This window comes from Thamnophis elegans, chromosome 6 (genome assembly GCF_009769535.1).
Source record: "Thamnophis elegans isolate rThaEle1 chromosome 6, rThaEle1.pri, whole genome shotgun sequence".
Lineage (NCBI taxonomy): Eukaryota > Metazoa > Chordata > Lepidosauria > Squamata > Colubridae > Thamnophis > Thamnophis elegans.
The window spans coordinates 78,215,594-78,237,464 of NC_045546.1; the positions used below are offsets into that span (position 1 = coordinate 78,215,594).

Consider the following 21,871-nt stretch of genomic DNA (forward strand, 5'->3'; position numbering starts at 1 on the left):
AAGAAAACCTGTGGGAGAAACTACAGTTGCGTTTTAGACAAAGAATGTACTTGTGTGATTTAAACCTAAGAAACAGCACACAGTCAGTAGTCACAAAGTTACAGACACACACACACTCACCGCCAAGAGTCCAATACTTTTGATTTTTTTTTTTCGTTTTGTTTCCTGCTATGTTGGAATAATATCTTCTACAGAAATGTTTTGTGTATACATTATATACAGTATTATTGTCCTTTTTTGAAAAGTAATATTTATTTGTATTAAATAAAGTCCTGATGAAGTTTATTCATACATTAAGAGAATACTGTTAACATACATGCATGCACGCGCAGAAGTGCGTGCACGCATGTGCACACCCACACCAGACAACACCTTCAGTGGTTAGTGCTCAAACGGAGTAATGTGTTCTACTTCCTTTGTGGTAAATTTACTCACTGTGGTTCTAAACCCTTCCAGATCCCCACCTGACCTCTCCATGACGTGTGTTCAGGGAGCATTTCTGTTGTACCTTCAAGGGATTAAGATTCATGGGATATATAATCAGGCAGGTAGGATCAGTGGCATCAGCAATGACTGGGTTGGCATATCTCTTTCTTGTACAGGTACTAAACGCTATTCTGGGGAACATTTCTGGAACAGGGTCATTCCTGTGTAGGGACATTAAGTGCAATAGAAATAAAACTACCTCTTCTTCACCATACCTTCTTACCTACAATTAATGTATGATTTTCAAAAAAAAGATCTCCAGCTCCAATGGTGAGCAGTCAGTGGTGGGATTCAACTAATTTACCAACCGGTTCTCTGCCCTAATGACCAGCTGGGTAGGCGGGGCTCGGTGGTCATGTGATCATGTGGGCGTGGCCAAGTCAATGTCACTCAGGTCGGTGGGCGCTTCGCCTTAGTTGTTACAGTGGTAATAAGGGTTAACTGGAGAGGCAGTTTCTGTAAGCAGGGCAATCAAGATGAGGCTAGAAACAACACCAGAATGTTTCCTTCCTTCCTTACAGGATTAGTCCTGTAAAGTGGGAAAAAAACAAAAGATTTCTTCCCAAAACCAGTTCTCTGAGCTGCTTAAAAATGACCAACCAGTTCTCCCGAATAGGTGCGAACCGGCTGAATCCCACCACTGTGAGCAGTGCTTTTTGGCAAAGTGGTATCCGTTATCGTGTGAGAATGGCCTTTAAGGAAAATGAAAGTGATATCACAGGCTTTTCTTGCTTTTCTTGTCTGGCTAATAGTTTAGATCTAGTGCCAGATTTTATTTTCACTTTTTTGCCGTTTTAACAGCAATACAAAATAGTCTGAATCAATACATTACTGGGACGCAGGAAGAATATTGTGTGTGTGTGTGTGTGTGTGTGTGTGTGTGTGTGTGTGTGTGTGTGAAGATATTTTGCCTGTCTTCTGCAACAATCAGGCTCTGAAGTGTGCGTCCGTGCCTTTCACATGGTAGGCACATCTTTATCGCCACATGCATTGGGATTTAAGCTTGCTCAACATCCTGGCAGACTGTGTGATTGATGCCTTTCCAAACAATACAGATATTTCAACTGGTGGAACTATACAACGTGTCACAAGCAGCTCCGCTAGTTAAAAACAAAATCAACAAACCTAGAGGCATGAAAAAGCTTAGACTTAAGCTTTCACTCAAAACATCCTAGGATGCAGTTAAGACAAGGGCGAATCTTAACCCTTGTAGTTAAGCCCCTCCCATATTGAATGTACAACCTGCAGCAGTTGATAGTATTGCGGCCCAGAATTACATAGCAATTGGAAGTTCGTCCAATGTAGCCTTTCTCAGGGGTTTGGTCAGGAAAGAAATACATCAGCTGAAGTTCTTCATGCCATGCAATTGCAAAAGGACCCAGGTGCCTCTCTTTGGATTATACATGCCCAGTAATCTTAATCCTAGCAAGGTGTCCTAGAACCACTAGGATACAAGCAGCATATGTGTGGATCAAATCTTAACAGTAGGTTTATGGAAGCCCATTTCATTTGAGTTCTCTCGTGTTGCTTTCTAATTCATAGCAGATTCAGTTGCTCCCAGGAAGGAGATAGATTAAGTCTATTCTCTTAGGTGAAATTTACAAGAGAGAAAAACCATTTTGCTTCAAATTACTGTACACCATATTTGTGATTTTGTCTTTTTTTTTTTAAAAAAAAAACCTCAAATCCCAAAGGGTAGGTTTTAGCCAGCACTGGCAAACTTGGTTCAGCCTATCTTATTCTCAACGACCACTGTTTTTCTCTCTCTCACACACGCACGGATGTGAAGCAAAGGTGGTGTCTGTATGATCTCTGTTTCTGCAGATTTCAACTGCGGCAGAAAAGTGTGTTGCCTAAGGACCCTACTCTTCTTGTTCCTGTGCTCAATTACCTGTACTATTAATTATGCTGTGGTTTAAATCAAGCAAACTCGGGGAGAAAAATCCACCTTAGGATATGAAGATTTCAGTAGCAATCCTCAGCCTTAAGCACTTTCAGACCTAGCTTCCTGCTATTTGCAGAAAGTCACCCCAGGATTCAACCAAGCACAATGTCTTCACGGGAGAAAGAGTATCACTCCCCAAAACCTGGGATGCCTGCCGTAGCCACTCTAAAATCTTGGCCTTGGATTTGCTTTTCCCCCTCCCCAAAAGCATTTTCTGCTCCAAGCGCATCTTTAGTTGAATGACTTGGACTGCGTGCAAATCTCAGCGACGTTGGAACTGCTTCCTAAAAATCTCCTCTTCCTCACTGAGTTTAGTTCCAGGAATTAAGGTCAGCCCAATTAACTAGGGTCTCCAGAAGCTGAACGCAATCCCTTCTCATGGTATACATCTCGGTAACTTCAGCACTCTTTCCGATGAGATTTTCCTTTTCTTCTTGTGTTTCACATTTTCAGTAGAAGTATAAAGCTTAGTGATGCTGCAGTGGGGGGTCTGTTGTATTATTATTATTATTATTTTTGGTCAAGTTTAGGTTTCTTAGCCACCTTGCCTCCTATAGAAATTTGGGAAGAAACATGGTTTTGGTGACTGTCTTTGCAAAGAAATAGAAACGTCCACCAGTAAGGCTACAGATCAACCTCTGCCTAACCTCTCCACTTTAAATGCTTTATCCCAGCAGCAGAGCTGGCCCTCCCTTGATAATGGCTTTATAGCACTAGTTTCTCTGTGGTAAGAGTAAGGATATGTAGAAGGCAAGAGTTCGACACAAGACGTTCAGTCCAGCCATTGAGTACCAAAAGCAGTTCAGGGAGCTCTGATGTCCTCCTACAGGCCAGAGACCATCACGCGAAAAGATGGTGGCACATGTCTGTGCCGTGGACTGGCACTGGGGCTGACGCATGGGCTGGCACAGCTGGCATCAACTCCTCCAATGGATGGCAAATAAGCGTGATGAAGAATGGGTAGCTGTAAGGAGAGTCGCCGCTGTATGCTGTGAAGAAAGAACGCAGAAAGATAAGGACATTTAGCCAGATATTCAGGACTCTCAAGGGCTGCTAGCAAAGGAACCCCCCCATTTTAGGATGCATCCACTGGGAACTGTTGTGGCCCAGCAGGGGCCGTTAGAGCTGCCACCAGACTCCAACAGCGAGGGGCCCTATGAGTCGGCTCTGGAGGACCCTGGACAGGGTTCCAACTCCAAGCAGGGCGCAGAGAGACTGGTTGGCCACCAGGTGGCGCCTGAGCCTTGGACTAGTGGGGAGGAGACAAGGGAGAGTGATCCAGAAGCCAACAGTGAGTTGTTCCTGGATGCACGCCATCAAAGAGCTACTAGGCATCAGGAACAATTACGCAATTACAGGAGGTAATTGCGCTCAGCTGGTGGTCGTTAGGCTTCTCTCCAGACTATAAAAAAGACTGCTTGTGCACATGGCCTCTTGCAGAAGTCAACACATTGACTAAAGAGAACTATTGTAACTAACCTGGCAGGCTGGATTGCTGCCAAGGTTTGTCTGAATTGCTGCCAAGGTTTGTCTGAGTTGCTGCCAAGGTCCTTATCTGTTTGTTTGCTTGGCTTTCAGCCACCGAGATTTTGGTCTTGCTATTAAAGTACATTCTAGTTAAGCTTGTCTCGGCTTTCGTTACTGGACGGAGGAGGGGGTCAGAACAGGGAACTATACTAGAACCTCAAATGATTTGTAGCTGGTTTGGCAAACTGAGGACACTGAGCAGAACATCCGTGGTGGATGAAGAGTTGTGGAAGTGCAGTGGTTAGAATGCAGTACTGCAGGCTACTTCTGCTGCCTGCCTGCAATTTTACTTATAACATTTTTATTTATTTTTTATTATATAAAATGCAAAGAAAAAAAGGAAATAGGAAATGAAGGGAGGGAAAGGGAATGGAGGAAAGGCGGTCGTGGCATTCAGCCGATTTGGACAGGTTCAGGCGAACTGGTAGTTCCAGTGAGCAATTGGCGCACCCGCCCCTGCTCTTTCCTGTCCTACAGTTCCCTGGTTTTTAGCTCAACTGCTTCGCGCAGCACAGCGGATTGCCGCGCATCAGCGGTTTTACTCACCTGCACTGACATAAAAGGTACATTTTAAAGCTTAAAATGGGCGGTTTTTGAACGCTGCACGTGCGTTCAAAGTGCGTGCAAGGCACACACACTCACCAAACTGGTTGTTAAACTGGTTGCATCCCACCACTAGGGAAAGGGGGTGTGAGATACAAGGGGGAAAGAGAAAGAAAGGGGGAGTTGACTTCCAACTCTTCCCAGCACCGTACAAGATAAACACACTCAAACCTCAACTTTTTGCTTTTACACATTAATATATAACTAACCATTTCTATAACACCAAATCTTTCTAATCAACAAAACCAAGATCAAAGTTTCATTTTTTTTCTTCACAAGCACAAATTCCAGAAGTGATATCCAAATAAGAACATATTTTCCTCTTTAAATAAGGTAATCAAGCTAACCATTCTTGCTTTATTTTCCTTGCTGTGGAAATAATGTGTATTTCTATTTCCACTTAGTAATCTTTGTGAGCTGTCACCAATTTTATTTACAAAATGTATTGTATTCTTTCAAGTTCTTTGGCCTTACTGAAAAAATAGAGGGGGAAAAACCTTTCTTCTCTTTTCACCCTCATCTTTCCTTCAAAGTACTAAACTTTTTAAAAACACACAGAAAAAATCACTTTAAAAAAATCAAAACTTTCTAATATGTCTTATTCTTTGACTTCCTAACATACAGGCATTAAACTTCAATATTGCATTTAGCGACCTCCCTCCAAATTACCCTTACAGAGTATTTTTTTAAATAAAAATCCTTTTTAACATGCAGAGTTTTTCTTTAAACTAATACATCATTTTCTTTAACCTTCTCTTAATACAGGTACTCTCAAATACATTTTCAATAGCTTTTGCCTAGTTTAAGAGTTATGTAAGCATTATATATATATGTAAAAAACAGATTTTCAAATTCTGGGTTAAAACTTTCTGTTCCACATATCAAGCAGAGAAAAATGCACCCTGATTCTAATTAACTCATAGTTTAAGTCACTCCTTCCAGCTTATTTTCATGGAGTAAAATCTTTTTCTTCTCTGGAAGTATCAAAGACTTGTAGGCCTTTCTTTTTATCTTTGTCTCAAAGAATTTTTGAGGCACATGTTTTGCATAATCGCTGTACAGATTTAAAATTAAGATACTTTTAATTCTTGCGAACATCTAGCAAGAAAGAATTACTTTACTTACTGTTCTGGGGAGTTGATATCTTCTATAAAATCTTTGCTTGCTCTGGATGACTCTGTAGTATTCCATTGTGCTTGTGGGTTTTGATCAAGGTGATTTTTCAACACTGTTTTCTCACCATCTGGACAAAAAAAATATTTTCAGACTTTTATTTAAGGAGTATTATGACGCATTTTTCTACACAGTACATTATTTGCAAAACAATTTTGTAATTATTTCACAAACTACAATATTGTTTCTCAAAATGATTCATTTGATCTAAAATCTATCTCCAATTGGACAACAATAATTTTGGAGGTATTACAAAATACTAATATTTCTTATTCAGATTGAAACAAATTATATAAGAAAGAAGAAATTTGTTCCCCAACACTAGCATTTATAACACACACACACACACACGCACACACAACCATGCACGCACTTAGCAGTCTAAAATTAGAATTATAAATAAACTCAGTTGATTGAACTGAAGAAACTTCTTGGATGAGAAGCGAAATATTTAAAAACCAAGAAAGTATATTTCCCTTTTGGGGAAACCATCTTTTGGACAACCATGATCTGGATGATTGAGAATCTCCATAAACGAAAACATCGAATCTCATTGCCCCAGTAATCAAGTTAGGTTTATTAAAGTTCTCCTTATTTTAATTCATAAATTCATTCCTTTGTGTTATATAGGAAAGGAATGAAGTGTTTGGTCTCATTCCTTTCTCCTTTTCATATTAGATCAGGAACAGGATTAGGGAGCAATGTATGGTCACTTTAGAATGGTGACTAATAAAATAGAAGATTAGAACCGAGTTATGCAGATCGATGCGGATTATGTTCCAAGAATAGGAAAGAGATCAAGATTTAAAAAAATCTCTGTACTATTGCCTTTCTAGGCTGCCTGGGTAAAACTGTATTAATACGGTTACCCACAAAATTTCACTGACATTTATTATGCAAAATAATGCCATCATAGCATAGTACTGGCTCTTGTTCTCTTTTACCACAAGGGACACATGGGACCAATGCCTTTTATATAACCAAATCTTTATTGGGCTTTATACATTCCATACCTTTGCTTTCTGTAAAATTGCGTATACTGAGAATATCATTGAGCTCCTGATAGTGGTTTTGTTTAATATATGTTGTTTTTTCAGGTGTGTCCTGAAGCTGCATTGTGACTTCTTCTAAAGATTTGTCCAACTATTTAAAAAGAAAAACATGTTATAAAAATATGGAAACATTTTTTAATCCTCCATTCTCCATTTTCTGTCCTACTTTTTATGGACACCAGCTTTTTGTTATATTTTTATTTTCACTATGCGTAAAGATACACATATAAAGAACAAATTACAGTACTATTATTCATCTGTGGAGACATCTATAGATAATGGATCATAAAATATCCTTTCTTGATTGCTAGAGTGTGTGTATGTGTGTGTGTGTGTCTTTCTGTATGTGTGTACAAAATCTCCTTCCTATTTCAGTGCTGCTCATTTGAAGAGGTTTCCTGTGAATATGATAGAATGTACCCAACATTTTTTAACACACCAGTTTTGTTCTATAAATGAATATCTTGTTATCTGATCATACATTTGTCTAACCATAAATACTAAGCTTCTTACATATATCAAACCAGTTCTCAGTTTGGTGAATAACGAAGTAGAAATGGTAATGTAAGGTGAAATAGTCAAGGTAAGGTGTTGTGGCCCAGCAGGAGCCGTTGGAGCTGCCACCAGACTCCGACAGCGAGGGGCCCTATGAGTCAGCTTTGGAGGATGTGGAGGACCCTGGACAGGGTTCCGACTCCGAGCAGGGTGCAGAGAGGCTGGTTGGCCACCAGGAGCCGCCTGAGCCTTGGACCAGTGGGGAGGAGACAAGGGAGTGTGATCTGGACGCCAGCAGTGGGGAGGAGCCAAGGGAGTTGTTCCTAGATGCCTGGCATCGGAGAGCTAATAGGCGTAAGGAACAATTTACGCAATTACAGGAGGTAATTGCACTCAGCTGGTGGTCATTAGGCTCCTCTCCAGACTATAAAAGGACTGCTTGTGCATAAGCCCCTTTTGCAGAAGTCAACACAGGAACTAATGTTGGAGAACATTATTGTGAGCTTGGCAGGCTGGATTGCTGCCAAGCCTTATCTGTGCTGGATTGCTGCCCAAGCTTGTCTGTGCCGGTTTGCTGCCAAGGACCTGTCTGTCTGTTAATTAAATGCCGTAACTTATCTTTGGCTCGGAGTGTGTGTTGGTGTGGGACGAGGGGGGTCAAAACAGTAAGGACTACTTGTTTTAATTTCATTTCTCATGTGTCATTCCATATTACATGTTTAAGACCTTGTTAAATTGTTATAGATGGGATGGGTGCTTAATTTAGGGTCTATGAATTTTGACAGCTGCTACAGGCACCTTTGGGAAACCTCTTTCCTCTAATTCTTCTCATCCTCCCAAAGGTAGACAGCAGCGCAAAGAATCTAACAAGTCCCTAAGGTGTTGGTAGATATATAATGGCATTGTGAAAAATCTGGAAAAAACATTCTTTCTTGGTACCTAGATGATGGCTGTTATCAAATGGGTAGTTAAGGAGATCATTCTATTTTAAAAAGTGTCCTGGAATCAATTAAAAGGAGAACTTTGTACTAACATCTCTCCATCTTAACATTCCATTTGTTTCCCCAAGTACCATAGATTGTTTAATGCAGAAAATATAGAATAAAATTTATAAGGATAAATGCTAATATTTTGTTCATTGGAAAACCTTCTCAGATATATCCTTGATCATTAAAGATAGCTGACGAGGTATTTCCTACTACTTCTCAAGTCATCCAGCTGATTCACAGCCCTAAGCCTCCTAATGTTTGTATACCCGAAGAGTGAAGTGGTCCTTGCTTCAATTAACTTTGTAATGTGATTGTAAACCTAAATTAGCTGAGATGTTCAACCTCTGAATGCTTGTCCTCATCTTTCTGTTATAAATGAATTAATAAATAACAAGAGCCATCATATTAATTTAAGCAATGCAAAAGAAACAGAAATGCATTGAAACCTGTCATGCAAAATCACTTTAAGATTTGAATTTTCGAGCATGACTGAATCTCATCACTCTCCACCTTGATATCAAGTATGCAGTAGGAGTTCTTGCTTCATAATTTTAGTAACTTGGCCTAAAAAGAAAACTGAAAACTCATAAATGAATGGATAAATAAAGGATGAACAGTAGATTTTTAAGAATGACCAAAGCAAAAAAAAATAAAAATAAAAAATCCCATCAGCCCTACAAGATAGACAGGAGCAGGAAACTTACTCCAAGGGAAAATTACAACTGTACATTTTAGCGACAAAATTTTGTAAATCTATTTGTTGTTGACCTAATGACTTCTGGATTTGTTATCCAAAGCCATCGCCATGGCTTCCTGCATATACTTTTAAAAATGTTATCTTTAGAATGGGATATATAGTCCAGCGCCTTCCTTTATTTCAGCTGTCACACTAGACAGATATGAATATTATATTATAAATTGCTCTCATTTACAAAGTTTTACATGATTTACTGTCTCATTTGAACTTCTTATGTACCGTATTTTTGGAGTATAAGATGCACCGGAGTATAAAATGCACCAAGGTTTTGAGGAGGAAAATTTTAAAAAAATAGGTAGGTAAATAGAGAGAGAGAGAGGGAGAGAAAGAAAGAGAAATATAGTAGGTAGGTAGGTAGAGAGAGTAGTTAGGTAGTTAGGTAGGTAGATAAAGGGATAGAGAGAGATAGAGAGAGAAATAGATAGATAGAGAAATACAGTAGGTAGGTAGGTAGATAGAGGGATAGAGAGAGAGAAATACAGCAAGTAGGTAGGGAGAGAGAGTGTGTGTGTAGGTAGGTAAGTAGAGGGATAGAGAGAGAAATAGAAAGAGAGATAAATACAGTAGATAGGTAGGATTACAGAGAGTAGGTAGGTAGGTAGATAGAGGGATAAGAGAGAGAGAAATACAGTAGGTAGTTAGGGAAAGAGAGTGTGTAGATAGGTAGGTCGGTAAGTACAGGGATAGAGAGAGAAATAGAAAGATATAAAGCGAGAAATACAATAGATAGGTAGGGAGAGAGAGAGTAGGTAGGTATGTAGGTAGTGGGATACACACACAGAGAGAAATACAGCAAGTAGGTAGGGAGAGAGAGAGCGTGTGTAGGTAGGAAAGTAGAAGGATAGAGAGAGAGAAATAGAGAGATAAATATAATAGATAGGTAGGAGGAGAGAGAGTGTGTAGGTAGGTAAAAAGAGAGAAATAGAGAGAGAGAGAGAGAGAGAGAGAGAGAGAAATACAGTAGGTAGTTAGGGAGAGAGAGTGTGTAGATAGGTTGGGAGGGAGAGAGAGCGAGAGAGAGAGAGTAGGTAGGTAGGTAGATGTTTCCAGGTATATTTATCCATGCGCTGGAGAAGGAAATCACTGACAAACCTTAAGACTTTGTTTCTGGCACAGCACTTGATCAATGTAATTCTCATCAGTTAAAGAGCTTTCCAAAAGGAAAAAAAAAGTTTGTGCACTCTGCAAACCTCCGAAAAACCTCCGGCCTGTTTTTCGTGAAAATGGGCCCGTTTTTTCCAAATAAAACACATGAATAACCTTGGGGGAGGGGGCTTGCAGAGTACTCCTGGGGGGGGGGGGAAATGAGGGGGCCAAAAAAAGAGCAAAAAAGGGCCTGTTTTTGTCAAAAAAATTGCATGCATAGCCTTAAGGAGGCTTATAGAGTGCTGCTGGGGGGGAGGCATTTTTTGCTCATTTCTGCCCTCCCCAGCCCCCAGGAGTTCTCTGAAAGCCTTCATAAGACTATGCATGGCCATTTTGGTGAAGAGGGCGGGGCTTCAGGAGGCAAAAAAAATGCTGTATTCGATGTATAAGACGCACCCAGATATTCAGCCTCTTTTTTTGAGAAAAAAAGGTGCGTCTTGTACTCTGAAAAATATGGTATGTTTTACATAGTGTATATGTTTTTTGTGTGCATATGTGTAAAAATATATAAAATGATAGGTCAAATTAAAACGAATACATTTTAAATTTAAAACGAAAGCCAAAGCAAATTCAAGTAATCATATTTTTTCCTAAGAATGCTCCTCCATGAAGCCACAGATCTAGCAGATGGTCAGTAGCAAACTCCATATAATAAATAGCCCAGTCATTATCATCAATGCAATTAAACCTCATTGCAATCCAGCTAAATTTTGGAACATTATGTTTCATTTGAGTTTGGTGAGATAGATTTGGGAAGAGTATGTAAATTTCTGCTCCTTTCCATTCCATTATTACCATTTATTTTTTTAAAAAATGGCAGTGTTCCAGTGTTTCAGCTATGGTGCAGTATTAACTGGGGAACAGGAGAATGTAATCAGTAAAATCTCATTTCATTATGGAGATTGGTTAGTGTAAGAATCATTGAGACATGTGTATAAACTCATTGTAGTGCAGTTGGGAATTATTTTTTCTGCTGGATTTAAATTAAGGAAGCTCTTTTTAACATTTTTGAGGAAACTGTATTCCATTTCCTCCCCTCTCTCCCATTTTGTTATAGGAGAAAAGGGTAGTATTATACTCTGAGTTGGCTAGCTAGTATTAGACATCAACTTGATGGTACATAATCTATCATCTATTTTTTCTCCCATGGGAATTTTTGCACTGAGTTAAAATGGCTGAGGGATAAATGAACCTTTATCTTTTTCTATATAATCAACTCTCCAGTGATATACCCAGATTTACCATCCCACCACCAGTTGGCTGCAAAATGGATAATGGTCATAGTCAAAGTGTTTGGAAAACCTGACCTCTACATCGGAAAATCTCTAATTCTTTCATAAAATCAATAGATGGATTTTGGAAAGCCAATACCTTCTCACTATGCTCCTTATCTGATACTTGGGGAAGTTAATTATGTCCAGCTATCTTAGAATGTATCATAAGAAGTCAGAGGTGGGTTCCTACCAGTTAGCACCTATTCGGTAGAACCGGTTCGTCAAATCTACCGAACCGGTTAGAAGAGGTTCCACCAGTGGACCCAGAAAGCAGGCCACACCTACAGAAGAGGTTCCAAAAATTTTTGAAACCCACCACTGGTCCTTGAATATGATTATTCTACACTATCATGCTCATATTTATAAAACTCAGTGCCTCTGTGAAATGTGAGGATGACTACTGCATTTGTGGTGCAATCAGAACATTGCGTGTGTTGAAGTTGTTTTAACGCAAACCAAAGATGCCTTTTAAAAAACAAGTTTACATCATATTCTTATGCATGCCAGTGCTGTGTGTGAGGTAATTTAAGGTGGTTCTGACAAGTGTCGTCGGCATCTTCATATCTGGTCACATGGTGGAAAGCCACTCCCATCCGGTCACATGGGTGGCAAGCCACTCCCACAAAGGAGGCCACGCCCACAGAGTAGGTTCGAACAATTTTTGAAAGCCACCACTGTAAGAAGTACTGTGATTATCGTATGTCAAGAATTTGCATTATGCTCAGGACCAGCAAGAGTAGAGCGGCAGCTCACTCAAGAAGCAGACTGAGAAGGAAAAAGATCAAGGGCCAACCTCCCAACTTTGCTCTGACGGCTCAGAAGAAGACTACTCACTCTAGTACTTCACTTTGAGAAAGGCAACCACATACCCATGAAATTTTCTGGACTAGGAATTAAATCCAAATCCTTGCTGTCAGGAACTAGCAATAGCAATAGCAGTTAGACTTATATACTGCTTCATAGGGCTTTCAGCCCTCTCTAAGCGGTTTACAGAGTCAGCATATCGCCCCCACAGTCTGGGTCCTCATTTCACCCACCTCGGAAGGATGGAAGGCTGAGTCAACCTTGAGCCGGTGAGATTTGAACAGTCGAACTGCAGAACTGCAGTCAGCTGAAGTAGCCTGCAGTGCTGCATTTAACCACTGCGTCACCTCGACTCTTCAGAATTTGGCATTGCCTGGGAGGGGTCTTGTGATAGCAGGCGCATAAAGGCAGCAAAATATATAACAGCAGCTCTCTATCTTAGGATCTGTTTCGGCTGCCATTACTCTACTCTCCTTGACCTAAAAATTGGATTTGAAGCAAGTTTCCCCCTTCCTGTTTTCCAGGCTTTCAACAGTTTCCTGAAATCTCAGGGGGAAGGGGAATTATTCCAGAGAGCAGGAATTGCGAGAGAAAGAGGGGTGCTTCCTGGATCCTGCAAAATTACATTCTTTAATCGGTGGGGTACAGAATGCAATCTTCCCTATTGGACTGTATTGGACAGGTGCAGATAACTGGAGATGTTTGTTTTCTCATTACCTTCTGACTAGGCATGTCTTTGGTGCTGGTGAGAAGAGCCAAATGGAGATGAATGATAAATCAGAATTTTCAGCAATTCCACTAATCATTTCATTTAAGCACAGCCACAGTCATTTTAGCAGTATGTTGGATTTTGTCACTGCCCATTAAACAGCTTTAAAAAAGAATAATTGTAATAGTCCCACTAGAGTACATATGGATTAGGATCAGTGGTGGGATTCAGCCGGTTCGCGCCTATTCGGGAGAACCGGTTGGTAACTTTCCAGGCAGTTCGGAGAACCGGTTGTTGGAAGAAATCTCCTTTTGTTTTCCCCACTTTACAGGGCTAATCCTGTAAGGAAGGCAGGAAGGAAACATTCTGGTGTTGTTTCTAGCCTCATCTTTGTTGACCAGCTTACAGAAACTGTCTCTCCGGTTAACCCTGATTACATTGTAAGAACTAAGGCAAAGCACCCATCGACGGGAATGACATTGAGTTGGCCACACCCACCCAGTCACGTGACCACTGAGCCCCGCCTACCCAGCTGGCCATTAGGGCAGAGAAACCAGTTGTTAAATTGTTTGAATCCCTCCACTGATTAGGATGTTAGAAATTCGGCATGGTGGGTTGTGAAATCTGTCTTTATTGTACTAAAAATGAGTCAAAGTTCAATAGCATGGCTTCATTTTTGAAATGCCTTACTTCTTGAAGTGTAGAAAATCAATTGCAAGTAATACTAGCAATAAATAGTATCAGCAGAATAATGGATGATTGTTCTGTTCTAATAATAATGACTTAAAAAATCCTAGCTGAAAGCACTATCAGTTCACAGCTAAAAATACATTCTACATTTGATAGGGCAACAGCAGTATTAGGAAATAGAAATGAAATGACAATTATTTTAGGGGGGAAAAAAAGGATAAATTCTCTACATTTATGAGGCTAATGGCTAGTATGGAGGCTGGGGGTTACATACAAGGTAAACATGGCCAATCTAAATACCTCTGTTATTTTCATTCTAAGCTGGTGGTTCTCTGACTGCAGTGCTTCCAATCGAGATGTGCTGGCTTGGTTGACACTGGTGACAGATGTTGATGTTTTTGAATCATCTTTCTTCTGATTTTGGGTGAACTGAAGCCCCCTGTTCCGAGTGGCAGCATCTGGATTTGTTCTCAGAGTAATCAACTGAAAAATTTTAACAGCAATGAGAAATGAAATTCCTCCCAGGAAAATTATTGAGTCATTGGTTATCTTTGCCCCTCTTGTCCCTTAACAGACTGTAACAACAAAGGTTATAGAGCACATAGGTAATTCAAGTATCAAGTTTATAATTTGCAGCGGTAACCAGCTCATTTTCCACATGTACATGACTTAAAATTATTCAGCTACATATAATCCCAACTGGCAAAAAATTCTTATTGCACCACTGAGTTTCCATGCAAGTAACCTCAGCACTGCTATGATTCCTTTTCTCCTCAGTGCATCTACTCTATGCATCAGTGGTGGGATTCAAATGATTTAACAACCGGTTCTCTGCCCTAATGATTCCTTCCAACAACCAGTTCACCAAACTGCTCAGAAAGTTAACAACCGGTTCTCCCCGAACTGGTGCGAACTGGCTGAATCCCACCACTGCTATGCATCTGATGAAGTGAGATGCAGCTCAGAAAAAAATGTATGTCTTTCAATAAAAATTTGTTTAACTGAAAAAGGTGCCATTAGATTCTTAATTTTTACCATCACAGATTAATACAAGTCTCTCCTTCCTATGTCTAGGTAATTGTGAAATAACGTTCAAACCTAATACAGGCCATCTTGATTATGATTTCCAGCCTTTTTATATATACAACTCGAGACAGGAAACATCCTGTGATGGGCTAACCATAACATTCTATTGGCTCTCACCAAGTTGAGCCAAGTCTTCCCTTTTGTATAATTCTTCCTCATTCCAAAGCAACTTCATGGTGGAGACAGCTACCTCATTGCTGTACAAAATCAGGTGCAAATGAAACCATTCATTACCAATCAGGTTACTTACCTTAGGTACAAAGACTAAGCAGAGGGTAATGGTGCTACAGAATATAATGACTAGTGCCACAATGCAGAACTGTACATTGGGCTGGTCTCGTGTAAGAAAGGAAACCGCGGCTCCAATGATGCACATGATGCCCACATTATAAACACTCATGCCGATGTATTTACTGTCATTCAGAGCAGGAATGCTCACATTCCGAGTCTCCCAAGCTAAAAAACAGCCAAATAGCTGAAACCAGGAAAAAAAAAGGAAGGCATATTGTAATAAAATACATATTGTTCCTTTTTGAAAACAAAATTGCATCCATATATTGAAATAGGGAGGAAGAGATCCCCCCCCTCCAAACAAACAAGTAAAACAGAAAGGATCATACCCATTATACACATAGAATGCAGCTCTTTAAATGCAATATTAAATCTAGATCAGAAGGAAGCAGTTTTACTGTTTCTATTCTTGTGCATTAGACAATGTAATTCCTGCACTAAATTTTAGGTCCTTAGTTTGACAAATGCAAGTATATTTAATTTCCACCGATGAATCTGATAACTAACTCTTCTTTTCAAATGAGTAGGATTTTAAAGAGTTTAACATTGGTTTGATAACACTTTATGGTATTTAATTTCAAACCAGGAAGGGTGGGTGGGTGGAGTTACTGCCATAATGGTGCCTACTTACATATTCCTATATATATGATATTTCATATACATGATAAATATATGTAGTAAGTAACTACATTATTTACCAGAGGGCACTAAGTACAGCCTAAACAAGAAACATAAGGAAGCTAACATAGAGTAGCAATTCCCTTATCTCTGCTGATCATTGGCTAGAAAGAGTTGTTAAAGTGTTGGCCTAGGAATTGGGAGTCCCAGGTTGAAGCATACTCACAACCATCAAGTTTACAAATAAGTGACCCAGTTATTTTATTTTAGCTCAACAATCCTGTGTGGTAAGGGGGAAAAATTCCATCTGCCGGTCAATGTCGGCTGGCGACTCCCCGGGGGAGGGCCTTCTCTGTAGCTGCTCTGGCCCTATGGAACGATCTCCCCGTTGAGATCCGGACCCTTACTACCCTTCCGGCCTTCTGCACAGCGACCAAGACCTGGCTATTCCGGCAGGCCTGGGGCTGTTGATTTATCCAGCCCCCATTCTAAGCTATGAATGTTGTGGAATTTTAATGTTGTTTTTTAATTTTTTGTATGTTCCCCCCTTCCTTTTTATCTGTAAGCTGCCCTGAGTCTCTCGAGAGTGGGCGGCATACAAACACCAATAAATAAATAAAATAAATAAATAAAAAATGGAGGAGAATATTATGTGTGCACCCAAAGCTCCTGAAGGAAAGGCAGGATAGAAATCTAACAAACAGCGCATGAGATGAACATATTATTTATAGTTCTGTAATTGAAACATTAAATTATAAAAACAGGTTCATTGCTAAGGAGCCATTAAAGGTATTTCCAATAGACTGGGTACAATTATGTTAAGCTACAATTACTGATTTTTTTAAATCAAGTTCTGTATTTTAAGGTGCAGGTATTTTGAAATCACAAGATAATCAATACTATTTGCTTTCATTTGTTGTATTTAAAGGGCAGGAAACCCATGATTACATTGGACAGTGAGAATACTAGATGTAAAAGTGCTGACTCAAGTCATTATATTCTTAGTAGTCAAGCTTTTAATATGCAGCTTTCATGTCTCCACACCACATTCTCCATCTTTCAACTTGCCCCCCAAATTCATCCTCTGTTAGGCAGAAGAAAAATATATTAGAATAAAAAATTGGAATCTTATAACTTTGCCTTGGGAGGAACGGAAGCTTTCTGAAATTAATCTCACTGCTATCACAAGATAATTTATTTTGATTTCTGTTTTTATGATAAACTCAAATGCATGTCTACATTTTATTGATTAGCTTTTTTTATCCCACTTTTATTATTCATTAAAAAATAATTTAAGATAGCAAACATACATAATACCCCTTCCCATTGGTCTCCGGACTCGCTTCAAGGTGCTAGTTGTTACTTATAAAGCCCTACATGGCATTGGACCTGGGTACCTGAGAGACTGCCTCCTGCCAATTACCTCCCAAAGACCTATTAGATCCCACAGACTAGGCCTCCTCCGGGTTCCATCTGCCAGCCAATCTTGGCTGGCGACCCCCCGGGGGAGAGCCTTCTCTGTTGCTGCTCCGGCCCTCTGGAACGAGCTCCCCGTGGAGATCCGGACCCTTACTACCCTCCCAGCCTTCCGTAAAGCTACTAAGTCCTGGCTGTTCCGACAGGCTGGGGGCTGTTAAAGCACCCAGCCCCGTCTTAATTGTGACTGTTGTGGATTTTAAAATTGATTGTATTGTCTTATTTATTCCCTCCCCTGTTTATTGTGAGCCACCTGGAGTCCTTCGGGAGTGGGCGGCATACAAAACCAATAAACCTCAACCCCAAACCTCTTTCCTTTTGCTCCAACAACTCTGTAAGATGAGTTAGGCTGAATGAGAATGACTGGCCTAAGGTCACCAACTGGTTTTCATGCCCAAGGCAGGACTGGAACTGGGTCAGAACCAGTGGTGAGATTCAAATAAATTACCAAACAGTTCTCTGCCCTAATGACCAGCTGGGTAGGCGGGTCTCAGTGGTCATGTGATCATGTGGGCATGGCCAAGTCAATGTCACTCAGGTCGATGGGCATTTCACCTTAGTTGTTACAATGGTAAGAAGGGTTAACTGGAGAGACAGTTTCTGTAAGCAGGGCAATAAAAATTAGGTTAGAAACAACACCGGAATGTTTCCCTCCTGCCTTCCTTACAGGATTAGCCCTGTAAAGTGGGAAAAAAACAAAAGATTTCTTCCAACAACCAGTTCTCCGAACTGCTTAGAAAGTTACCAACCAGTTCTCCCGAATAGGTGCGAACCGGCTGAATCCCACCACTAGTCAGAACCCTAAGTCCACACCAAACTAGCTCTCATTTTAAGAGCGTGTTAATATATCAATAATAAATATATTCTATTTACTTATAATTAGAACATATATACATTTCACTGAAATAAACCTCTCTAATATACTGTAGATGTTTAGAAAAGTATAGCACAAACAAGAAAGCCACGGTATATGTTTTTATTTCATATATTTTTCTCCTATCATTCCTTCAGGGTTTTCAGGGGAAGTACTCAATTTTCTCCCATCATCCTTTTTATCCAGAAAACATCCTAAAAGGTAAGCTAGGCAGAGCAACAATGACGAATATAAAGTGACCCCAGTCAGTTTTATGGCTAAACAAAACTGTGAATTAAAGTTTCCTGAATTCCTGAGCCAAGATACTAAACATTACACTACCACCCTAAGCTCTGAGCTGCACTTACCATTCAACTTACCATGAGTAGGCCTTTATAGGCATAAACGATGCCAAGCCAGATAGTCATATGTGTGTTTTCACAATGCTCCAAAATGGGAAGAATGGAAATATCTCGTCCGGCAGGGTCGGGCTACAAGGGGATACAACAGAATAAAAGAAAGGCTGTTGATATTTATTTCTTTAGACCTATAGGGGAAGAAGAAGACCCGTGGCTACTCTGAAGAGCAAAATCCTGCAAGAAATGGAATTAAAGTAGAAGAAGGTTATCAGATTGTCTCACTACAATATTCAAAAATGTACACCTGTCAGATCATTTTGGGGCATTTTTTATTGCAATTTCATATAGATGAACTACACATATTCTTTTCTATTGGAAGTCATTTTCTTTTTTCATACTCATGTGGGCAGGAGGATAGAGACAGAGAGAAAATGGTTCACCTAAGAGATTGTAGTCTGATTGTTGGGGTGGGTGGCTAGGAACCATCACACTGGCTATATATACAATGTGACTTTTATTTCTACCAATCTGTTTGCTTGGCCATGGGTCTTCATTCATTCAATATTACAAAAACAGACAGTTTGTCCACAAAAATGTATGCAAATTCCAGCAAGAATCACCTACAAAGGAAATGATGAAAACTTCTTCTAAAGTGTTGAAGAAAAGAAAAAAAAAATTAGAAATGAGAGCATCAGTCTAGGAAGCAGAGAACGGGAGCTGATGGCTGAGGACCAAGAATGTGGATGTTTTTATTTACCTCTGAGATACATAGCTCTGGGATTGTATTGTATTCCTATGGAAAGATTTCATACTACAGATTAAAGAAACTGTAGAGAACATGGTTGTGAAGACAAAGATGTTATTTAAACAAATAAGACAAGAGCCAGTTGCCTTGCTCTTACTATATTATTATATTATATTATATTATATTATATTATATTATATTATATTATATTATATTATATTATATTATATTATTATAATATTATATTATATAGTACGCATGCGTACTAGCGTCTGCGCGACGCTCCAGCTGCTCCTGGACGATCGCGCAGGTGCTGTATGCGTCCTGCGCATGCGTGGAAGCGCAGAACTCGTCAAAACCGGGTAAGGACCGTGGGCGGGCGGGCGCGCCCTTCGCCGTTCCCGGAAGTTACTTACTTCCGGGTTTGGCAAGCAACCAGTTTGCAGGGACCGCCGCGAACCGGTTGAAACCCACCCCTGATTATATTATATTATTATATTATATTATATTATATTATATTATATTATATTATATTATATTAATGTATGCATGTATGTATGAAGTACACACACATATTACTATAGACATTTAGACATTTTTAGACATTTTTTTAGACATTTTATTAGGATTTATAGGCCGCCCTTTTCCCTGAGGGGACTCAGGGCGGCTTACAATCACAGGGAGGGGGGTGCAATACCAAAAGACAAACAATATGTGAATAGAATAAAATAATAAAACACAACTTGCATTCAACAGTCAACATTCGGGCGGGTAAATTGGAAACCTATCCCCAGGCCTGATGGGAGAGCCAGGTCTTAAGGGCTGTGCGGAAGGTCTGGATGGTGGTGAGGGTACGGATCTCGACGGGGAGGTCGTTCCACAGGGTCGGAGCTGCAACAGAAAAGGCTCTCCTCCGTGTAGTCGCCAGTCGACATTGACTGGCAGATGGAATTTGGAGGAGGCCCAGTCTGTGCGATCTAATCGGTCGGAGGGAGGTAATCGGCAGAAGGCGGTCTCTCAAGTATAGTAAGGACAGAGATGTTATTTAAACAAATAAGGCAACAGCCAGTTGCCTTGCTCTTACAGTATTATTATATTATATTATATTATATTATATTATATTATATTATATTATATTATATTTATGTATGCATGCATGCATGTAGTACACAGACACATATTACTATAGTATTAAATTAACGAAGTACACATTGGATATAAAAAAAAGCTTAATAACCTCCAATTACTTTTGCCATTTGATTTTGGCTTTTTTATTTTTATTTTTACAAGCAACAATATTCTATGTACCTGCAGAGGTAGCTGGAATAAAACAAATCCTTGTCTTGATCTTAAATGTGTATCTGGTCAATTTTAACGGACAAACACCGCATTTCGTATTAAAAATCATTAGCAGCTTGCATGTTGCACACCATCAATACTTTTCTGCATTGTGCTTGTGTTACCTACCATTAATGTCCAGCTAAAAGGCTATGGATTGATTTTGATAAGGCCACACTTAGAACAGATCAATCTAAATGAATGGGAATTAAGCCAGGCTGCAGCTTTTTTTGAAGTAAAACTTTATTTCAATAAATTAAGTTTGGCTGTGGCTTTTTTTGAAATTTAACATTATTTCTGACCATAAAAGCAAAGATTTATTTATTTATTCAATATGAATGATACCCAACTCCAAATGGATGGCTCACCGCATGAAAATAAACCACAAATACAGGTAGACCTCAATCTGCAATCAGTTGAATTTAAACAGACACCCCCCCCCCCCAGTACTTATGACCCCATTTCAAAGTTATGGTCATTGCAGAACCCTTAACACTCATTTCCCTTCTGACCAATTGTAGAGATGCTGCAGGGGTTCCTCCACCCATCTCTCTCAAATCTTGAACCTGCTTTCCCCCACACACTGAGTCCATGCAGGTTTGGGCTTCCTCTCCTACCCTCATCATACAGCTACCTTTTGAAGATCTCCAAGATCCAGACCTCACATTGAGGAAGGAGGGTAGACTATTCCAACCTTCAGGATTCCTGCCATGGCAGCCCAGGTATGCTGAGGGAGAGAGTTGCTTGACCTCCTTCCTCAATGTGGTCCAGAACTCCAGAGATCTTCAAAAGTCAAGTGCTTGATCAGTGATGAGGGTGGGAAGGAGGTGTAAGCCTTATGGGAATTTGGTGTTGTGGGGGAAAGGCCTGTAGGGACGCAGTGGGGAGAAACAGACCTCCAGAGATCTAGTGGGAAGGAAAGGCCTGTGGGAACCAATGGGGGAGTGAGAAAGCTGTGGAGATCACAAAGAGTGAGAACCAGAACACAAGGTGTCTCAGGGGGAAATGGAGGATTTAGGAAGCCTACCGCAGGCAGGCCTCCGTCTACACTAGGTCTCCTGGGTCTCTCCTATCCCTGAGGTATCCCATGTTCTGTTTTACAACTGCATCGGGGAGAGCAAGTGGCCTTTCTTAACGACCATCACTGCATGTGATTGTAATGGGCAGGTTCCATTATGGTTCTATGTTGAGCACTACCAGTGTACAAAAAGCATTTGAAATTGAAATTTAATGAATTTCTATGCCACCCAATCCCGAAGGACTCCGGGAGGCTTACAGCATACAACTTTAAAAAGATAAAAATTTAAAAATAGGGAAGAGAAACAGATTAAAAAAGAAACACATCATGCACTCGATCTAGGTGGGGCTGGACCTCATTCATGGGTCAACAGCCCCAGGCCTGCTGGAATAGCCAGGTTTTAGTAGCTTTTCGGAAGGCAGAGAGAGTGGGAAGGA

At 40.1% G+C, this 21,871-nt stretch overlaps 1 protein-coding gene across 1 annotated transcript in view; it reads right to left on the reverse strand.

Annotated features, from left to right (window-relative positions):
- Positions 1–995: 995 nt before the first annotated feature.
- GABBR2 (gamma-aminobutyric acid type B receptor subunit 2) overlaps positions 996–21,871 on the reverse strand; it is a 426,007-nt gene continuing 405,131 nt past the window's right edge. Inside the window, 6 exon segments of the mRNA XM_032220456.1 lie at positions 996–3,420; positions 5,687–5,804; positions 6,748–6,877; positions 13,951–14,133; positions 14,987–15,211; positions 18,355–18,465. Coding sequence (XP_032076347.1) covers positions 3,255–3,420; positions 5,687–5,804; positions 6,748–6,877; positions 13,951–14,133; positions 14,987–15,211; positions 18,355–18,465 — 933 coding nt within the window. The 3' untranslated portion in view covers positions 996–3,254.